Genomic DNA, 8,756 nt, shown 5'->3' with positions numbered 1-8,756 from the left:
TTTACAATAAAGGAAGGACATCACCTTCATCTTTAAAAGAAATACAGCAATCTGCCGGCCCCACGGGACCCAGCTGAATGTTTAATCAGGACTGCCTGAGGTACAGGTGTATTCAGGTGTCAGCAACTAATTGAAGCAGCAGCAGACTTCAGGGGTTCCGACGACTTCATGGCCAAAAGCAAAATTCCTTGTGTGCTTTTTTTTTTTAGCCCATCAGCAAAGGTTTGTATGTGGAAAACCCTGGAGCCGAACAAAGAAACTGTTCTGGATGAGGAATGAAGTCTTGGCTCTCCCTTAGCAATTCCTGAATTGCCAGGCTATGCGGAATCTTCTGCCAGGAAAACGTCCAGAAGAAAGAAAGATGACAAGGCTCAGGTTTGTTTAAAGCGTACACTCTGTTAAACTGTCTGTGTTTCTGGGTCTAAACAGTTAAGCGGCTGCTGCCCAAGGTTCCCATCCCGCTCCAGTTCTGAACACAGTGCTGTGTTTTCCCTCTGGAGTGACGCCAGTCTATGGACGTTGCTAATAAGGATGGACTTCAAAAACGCTGGAGCTAGGCTCCCACTTAGATGCTGAGCCGGGAACCTGAACCTCTAGAGTCAGCGGGATGGCCATGACGCTTGCCACCTCTCCAGAAGGGTTTTAGAACACTGGCTTTCAACCCAGCCAGGTCACGCATGGAACAGAATGTGGGAGAGACTTAAGGTGACCAAGACCTGGAGCAACACCTCAACTAGAGGAGGTTTTGGAAGAAAGGCTGGGTATGTGAGAGACTGTTTCTCCTAGACAAGATTCCACCCGTGAGTCCAACCAAATAGCCCACTGTGGGTGTGAGTTGAGAGGCGGTTGGGGGCCAAAGGAGTCTCTGTGAAGGTTCTTGCTTTCACACCCAGGCATTGCTCTGTGGTAGACTTTGCTTTTCCCCTTGTTAGGCCATCATTGCTAACAGCGTCCTCAACATTGAGTGTCTGGTGCTGGCTCTGTCACCCAGGCTTTGGTACCTCCCCACCTCATGCCTGCAGCCCAACCACTTTTAATATTCCTTAACGATTTGAGTGATGTTTTCACTTCCTACTTCCTGTGTTGTTCACGTCTGCAATGTGCCCTGGCCTGTGCATGTTATAGCAAGTAGGGATGCTGGTGTATGGTTGAGAGGGGGAGGGACAGGAGAGGGGGGGGGGAGAGTGAGAGAGGGGGAGAGAGAGAGAGAGAGAGAGAGAGAGAGAGAGAGAGAGAGAGAGAGAGAGAGAGAGAGAGAGAGAGAGAGCACTTTGTGTGTTTTCTGTTTAAACCTGCTCCGTTTCACTGGACAAGTAAGGCTTCCCTTGCCGCCTCAGTGCACACCTGTCTCAGTTAGGTCCATTGCACCAGGTGTGTGTACCCATTTAACTTAGCCTTGAAGGAAGTCTTTGTATGGTATGTGTGGATATTAGTAGTTTCTGAGCTGTGTTCTAGGAGGGGAAATTCCAAGTGAGATAGTCTGGGTGATGATTCAGGACCTTGTTGTTATCCTCTTTAAATTTTCCTGCGTTCCAAAAGCGAGCCCAACCCCCAAGCCCCTGGATGAGTGGAGCTGTTTACAGGCGTCCTCTTACACAAATGAGCTCTGTAAACAGTAACTCTCTGGGCTGCCTCCAGTCCCGCTGGCTTCTAAGGGGGAAAAAAACAGAGGGATTTCTCCCTCGTGCCCTTTTGCTGACCTTGCTTGTCCGGGAGGGGAGCTTGACTGAGGGGCTGCTGACCTCACCCCCTAACAGCAGGATTTCCTGGGACATAGAGAACTCCATTCTTCTGCGGTCTGCCATACGAAATCTATAAGCTTCCAGAGCAGATTATGGGGACAACTAATATTGGTTCCTTTTGGACTTCAGCATGGGGGTCAAGCAAACACACAAAGCCATCATTATGCTCCCTGGAGTCCTAAGGACCTTCTACGTCAGCTGCTGGCAGAGGGGGTGGGGCAGCGAGGTGGGGCACGGTCTAGGAAGAGTGCTGGCTGCGGCAGGAAATCGGGCTGAAAGGAGATGTAAGGGCTTTGGTGGGAAATAAATGGCACAATGTTGTTGACGGAAAAAGATCTTGGCAGGAAGGTTGTTGTGAGTGTTCTGTGGTTTGGAAAGGAATTTCCTACAGGCTGGACTAACCATTGAAAATGTCTGTACCTTCAGGAGTCCCGGGCACGCAGTAGAGCCTCGCTGGGGGAAATGTCAGCTTGGACCATGGGCGCCCGCGGTCTGGACAAGCGAGGAAGTTTCTTTAAGGTAAAAGGAAGCCGGATTTGGGATCTCAGTTCTGCTTCCTCTGCGTGGCTGACTGGGGAGCTGCAGGCACCCAAAGCTGCAGATTAGAGCTTGGAAGCCCGCTGGCTGAACCAGCTGGGGCCAGGGGAGCTTGCCTGATAGCAGGGTTGGTGCTCATAGCAGGACCCGGCTTTTGTGACTTAATACTTCCTCACTGGCTGGGGACCGGGGCAGAGATGCCACACTGTAGGACCCTGGAGGGACTGATCTGGTGAGCTGTTCCGGTTCTTTTCAGCTGTGTGGGGAATTTTATGAAAGCTGGACTTTGCTTAAAATTAATGGTGTGGGACCGGTGTATTCGCCTGACTGAACCATTAAAGTACTGCAGAAAAAGAAAACCAAAGCAAAACACCAACGATTCCTGGACCTCACCGTAGGCTGATTAAATATTAGTTCCGGGTGTGTTTTTCCAAACACCCAAAGGTTTCTCGTGGTGGGGCAAGGGTAAGACAAGATTCAAACCAGACAACTTTTCTGTATCATGTAGGCATTGTTGGGACTAAAGTAACTTTCTGGCTTGATGAGGGAAGTTTTAAAGGGTATTTTATAGAGAGAGAGAGTGTGTGCATTTAAGATTAGATAGTCATTTCTAATGTTTACTTGCAAGTTAGTTTCCCTTTTGTGGCTTTTTGTCTTGCTTACTTATACCCTCAAATAAATGCAAGTTTATTGTGCAAAATCCTGAATCATGGCCCCCATCCTGAAAATAATAGTAGAAAGAGGGTTAAATGTGCACACTTGAAAAGGATTGCAGTCAGGTGTTCCAAACAATGGCCGTTGTCCCCAGAGGAGGAACAAATAAAGAAATTTTATTGCTTTATTACTGAGGGGAAAGGTGCTTATGTTTAGTAACTCTAAAGCCCTCAACTGTTAAAAAGGATGTCTTTGCTCCCTGTTTCCAGAGAGATTGTGACTGATGTCGCATCAAAGGTTGACTGTATAGACAATCCTCCAAAAGCCTTGTCAATAGAGAAAAGCTGAGTTTATTGCTGAAATGAGGACACCCTCAGGACGACAGTCATAATGGTGTCTAAGTGAGGGACCACTGGAAGGTGTATTGATGGGGTTTGGATGTCAAGTCCTAAGTCCTTCAGAAAGCGATTGGATTTTAGCAAAGCTTGGTAGGTGACATCCCGGAGCTGGTGGACAGAGGTTCTTGAGGGGAGTCTTGTTGAGTGAATCATTGAAAAGCAAGCTGTTTTCCCAAGTGAGCAAACTGTTGGGATTTCCGGCGGCAAATAGAAAAGCTATTTCTTGGTGTATAGCCTTGACTCTGGACAAGATCCTAGAAGAATTAAGTCGTATTGACACAAATGACCTCTGTCCTTAGTCCACGGAGTTAAGCTATGTCCACATAAGTAATCTCAAGTCTCAATTAGTTTACTCAGCGTTCATCAGATCCATGTAACTAATTCTCACATGAGACAGATGAGAGGAGGTGAGTCCTTTGGTCTCTTGGGGACCTAGTGCTGAACCCCAGAACCCTAGATTGTATCTTACACTGGGCTATGCTTGCAAAGGCACCATCTCAAACCCTGCTTTATCCCAAAGCATTGCCTAAATTAGCCTAAATATTGGCTAGTCCCTAATTACCACCTTAGGATGTACAGGGAGCCCTGTGGAATCATAGCTTACATAGTAGTTAGACTTCAAAGTCAAGGCAAAGGAAGGAAACAGAGAGTGGTCAGACTGTGTTTGAAATCTTTTGCGGAAGAGGTCCTGCTGGAGCCAATGCACCGTCCATCTGAAAGTTGGTTTTTGGTCAGTTGTTTGTTTTCAGCCCTGGGAAAGCGGTTGCTTTTGTTTTTAATTTTCAGTAGAGAAGCAGGCACAGCAATTGACTTGTAATACTGTCTTATGTTAAGGGACGGAATCAGCCGGGAAAGAGACAGGAACTAGCTAAGCCCACTGTGAGCCCTGTTTCTTGAACTCTCCTGGGTCAGACCTTTTGGGAAATTCCAGCAAAGATGTCTGAACCTCTTATTATTATCTATATTTCTGACAGAACTCAAATTATATGCTTTCTTTAGGTTAGATGTTCATGTAAATGGCAGCCACTTTTATGTAGGTTCCCCCCCCCTTTCCTCATGTTGATGCGCACTGTTAACTTTAATTAACAGTGTTGATCTGTGTTCTACGCCAGTGTTAGGCATAGAGTTATCCACAAGGATAAAGTAACGCCCTTTGAACATTTATTAATAGCAAACTGGAATCCAGTGGCCCACATGATATGCCCCTCAGCACATGCGAGGACACATGGGCTCTTCCATGATGCCACATGTTTTATTTAGAGCCATGTCTTTAAAACACGTGTGATCCCACCAAACGCTGACCCAGGCCAGCTGGAGGAAAAACCAAAAGCCATTCCTGACCTCATGGAACTTTTAGTCTGGTAGCAAAGCAAGACAGCTACCGAAATCAGCCAACGCCAGATGCAGTATTGTCAGTCATGAAGAGGACAGTCCCTGGGATGGGAAGTAAATGGAGCCTTTGAGACCAGGCGCCCCACCCTGGGGTTCCAGAGAAACCTCTATTAAGGAAGAGAATGTTCACTTGACAGCTGAGATTGGGAGGCAGGAGTGAAGCTGAATTTCAGAATGACGCTTCTACGGTGGTAAAACACTCCTCTGACACTGAGGATGGGGATCCTGGGTTCTTTGCTGAATACCGCTTTAGGCTTATCATCCTTCCCGGCTATCAGTGCTCTGCGGTTCCATGCAGAGCTCAGTCATTGAAAGACACCCAGCAACCTTGTCCTCATCACATCTCTCCCTATCCAGTGTGTGCTCTAAGCCAGAACTGCTAAACACCAGTGTCAAGCTTCCATTTACGGTTTCTCAAGTGTCCTGGCTTGGGAAAACAACTTAGGTTAGAAAACACAAGGCACATGGGAAGGCCCGGATGGTCTGAGCATCCTGGAATAACTGTGGCTGCCCTTGGTCACTGTTCCTGTAGGGTCGCATCCTGGAAGCCACATAATTCCTATGCTGGACACACATGTTTTCCAGTTGTTCACAGCACCATGATTAATTTTCCTTAGCCACCCGTGACAAACGCTCTCTTCCTGCTTTATTGGGCCTCTGTGAAAACATGGGGAGATGGAGAAACATGGAGCCCTAAACGGACTAAAAAAGGTATCTGTAACTAGGTAATAGATCTGAACACTGACGACAACAGATTTGAAGGGTGAAATGGATGCACAAGTTTCTAGAAGATGAGAGAGTTATACAAGAAAGTCTCCCAGGCTGGAGACATTCCAGGTGGACCTCATCTAGGAACACAGATACTCAGTCACCATGATCCTTCCTAATCCTAGATCTCACAGCTTCCTCCAGACGGTCCCTACCCAATTTAGGGACCCAGTACTGACATATCTTTTATAAGTCCAAGCCCATACCCTTCTTCTACTACATCTGCCATCTGCTTAGGATGTCACTCTTCCATGAGTAGACATCACGATTGATGCTCACCACCAAACGCATCCATGGTTCTGAGTTACCTGCTTCAGATCAAGTCAACAGGCTCATCCTTCGTGTTCTAGGACCACCAAGTTGTATCTGCCTTTTCTTCAACTCCCCGTCACCTCTTCTGCTGCAGCAGCATGCATCTGAGACCAAACCATTGACTGTCAGTCTGCAAGGTTTGCTCTTGTATCACCTGTCCTCATCTTCACCCTCTGCCTCTGAGCTGTCCTTCCAGGCTAGGCTGACCTACTTTACCCAGTGGTAGCAAAGCTCACACAGGCTGAATGAGTGGGGATCTTCCTTCACTTTTGTCTGGCGATAAAATCCAAGTAGAAATAGTGTGTGTGTGGGGGGGGGTGAGTGTATAACAGCGTTCAGTGGGGGGAGCTTGGGAGATGGCTTGGTTGATAAAGCACTTGCCTTACAAGTGTCTGTTCAATCCAGAGAACTCAGATTAAAAAACTGAGTAAATGTAGTGCCATACACTTATAATTCCAGGGATGGCAAGGTGGGAGGCGAAGACAGGTGGGTCCCTGGAGCTCATGGCGATATAACTTAGCCTATTTTTAAAAGTTTTATGCCAATGAGAGATCCTGCCTCGAAACAAAGAAAGGGGAAGGCACCTAAGGAACAGCATCCATGGCTGGCCATCCCTTGACCTCCAAGTTTGTGCACACACACACACACACACACACACACACACACACACACGTGTTCATGTACTCACATACACACACACACACATGTGCACAAACCTATGTGTGTACATGTGGAGAGAGTATAAAGAAAGGCATAGCTGTGGTCCCAATATAGTTCCAGAATTTAAACTTCAGTCCACAACTTCAGCTCCATCAGAAGTGTTTCCTGGTCTTTTATCATTATGACTCAGCCTCTAAGAGGAAGGTCTCCACACGCACCGTGAAGAATGATGCCAGGTGACCAGCACATACCACCCACATGTGTAGGAATGCCTTTGAGCTTCCTCTCCTGGCCCACCCTCGCCTGCCTGAACTTGTGTGTAGAGTTCCCCTGTACTAAGTGGGACTTTTGCCTGCCTGGGCCTGAGAGACAATGTGAACGTTGATCTTAATTAACCAGGAAGGAAATGTGTTTGGATCACAGAGACCCTGCTCACCTTTGCAGCACAAGTGCCTGAGCCTGTTGGACATCCCTGGACCCATCACCATCCAGCTGAGAACAACTGGAGTGTGGAACACTGTTAGACTTACCCAGCATGCTTAGGACGTTGAGTTCCAGCCTTACCCTAAGCTGGCTTCATTCAAGGATCCTAATCACTGTGGGGGCTCCATTTTAGAGACCCTTCTGTGTGCTTGGTTTGCACAGGTTAGACCAGGTGGTGTGCTGTGCTTGCCTGTTAGAAACTGAAAACCTGTAGTTACATGTCATGGACACCACAGGGGAGCTCTCTGGCATGGAAAAGGACGGGGGTGCTTTGACTAAACTCTAGCTCTACCAAAAGGGTGGTAGATCCTCTTCATCTCAGCTGAGTCCCCTTAACTGCCAGTCTTTCCTGGACACCTGAAATGGTAATCAGTCTTCAGGAATCCAGCTGGAACTGGGCCAGTCTCACTGCCGCTTGGACCTCAGCAACTCTCCCTGCATTTGAGTCCTCAGCATGTCTTTGTATAGCTGTTCATTTCTCCGCGCGTACACATGAAAACAGTTCACTCTTGAGTAACAGTGGAAAGATACGGCAGAGGAATGTAAAATGACAGACAGGACCCCAAAGACCATTTTAGCCAAAATTCGATGGAGCAAATCCTTTTGTGGATGTGTGGATGATTAAAAGACTTAGAGAAGAGTGTTACTGTCCCTTTGGCCTCCCTGTATGTCCCCTAGAATGTGACTAGATGGTATCATCTACCAGTGTTCAGGAAGCTCACTCCTATGGTCTATCACCAAACACACCAAAATACCTTGCGGTGGAAACAATAGTGATTAGAAATTTAGTCAGAGTAGCAGTTCATTTGTGATGTTACAAAGCTTTGGTATTTGGCTTCTGCTTCCCATAAATACATTTTTTTTCACAGATAGCAGCTGATAGAAAGGCTATAGCATATCATTGTCTCATGGGAACATATGCAAGCTACAGATATAATTTAAGATTTTCTAGAGTCATGTGAAAAATGTTTGTTTTTGTTGTGTTTGTTTAAAAAAAAAACATATAAGGGGGCTGGAGAGATGGCTCAGAGGTTAAGAGCACTGGCTGCTCTTCCAGAGGTCCTGAGTTCAATTCCCAGCAACCACATGGTGGCTCACAACCATCTGTAATGAGATCTGGCACCCTCTTCTGGCATGCGGGCATACATAGAGGAAGAATGCTGTATACATAATAAATAAATAAAATCTTTAAAAAAAAAACACATAAGTAAAGTTAATCTCAAAAAGCAAACTTTATTTGGCCCTGTGTATCTACAATATCTGGCGAAAATGAAAATTATTAATAAGAATTTTTCATTTTTGTACTATATTTTTAATTGACAATAATATATTTTACCAGGGACAGCATGCCATTCTGAAATATATTCAAAATACATTTAAAAAAATCCACCTTGCATTCTACACTCAAGCATGTCTCGGTTTGCATCACTTATGTCTTAAGTGCTCAGCAGCCATACATAGCTAGTGACTGCCACACTGCGCAGCAGAGATTTAATGTTTTTCTGGCCTAAACAGCTCCTTTTACAGGTGAGAAAACAGCCTAGAGCCAGATATTATAAAGCATGGGGGTCGGCCTACCTAGCCTGGCTCTGCCCCAATGTATGTAACCATCCTGGCAAGAGAAAAGGCAGCCTAAGGGGAGACGCCTGGGCCCTTCCCTTCAGCTATTAAACTGTTGAGTCAACGAACCCCAAGAAATTCATATCACGCAAGGAGTCTTATGCTAGGAGAAAGACAAGAATGTTACCTGATGCTAGCCAGTAGGGAAATTTTCACACACTTCTGCTAGAGCTGAGACAGTGGTGTTTCA

At 46.3% G+C, this 8,756-nt stretch overlaps 1 protein-coding gene across 3 annotated transcripts in view; it reads left to right on the top strand.

Annotated features, from left to right (window-relative positions):
• The first annotated feature begins 356 nt into the window (after positions 1 to 356).
• Rin2 (Ras and Rab interactor 2) overlaps positions 357 to 8,756 on the top strand; it is a 97,213-nt gene continuing 88,813 nt past the window's right edge. The window contains exons 1-2 of one of the 3 annotated variants that reach the window (XM_026788491.1): positions 357 to 375; positions 2,169 to 2,261. In XM_026788491.1, the coding sequence (XP_026644292.1) occupies positions 2,205 to 2,261 (57 nt within the window). In that variant the 5' untranslated portion in view covers positions 357 to 375; positions 2,169 to 2,204. Of the gene's footprint in view, positions 376 to 604; positions 762 to 1,717; positions 2,027 to 2,168; positions 2,262 to 8,756 lie in introns of those variants that run through there. The other 2 variants (XM_026788490.1, XM_013353204.2) reach the window with 2 other exon arrangements.

The sequence above is a fragment of the Microtus ochrogaster genome, unplaced genomic scaffold (assembly GCF_000317375.1).
Source record: "Microtus ochrogaster isolate Prairie Vole_2 unplaced genomic scaffold, MicOch1.0 UNK3, whole genome shotgun sequence".
NCBI lineage: Eukaryota > Metazoa > Chordata > Mammalia > Rodentia > Cricetidae > Microtus > Microtus ochrogaster.
Note: the sequence above shows the minus strand (reverse complement) of the source record. Positions and strands in the feature narration are given on the sequence as shown.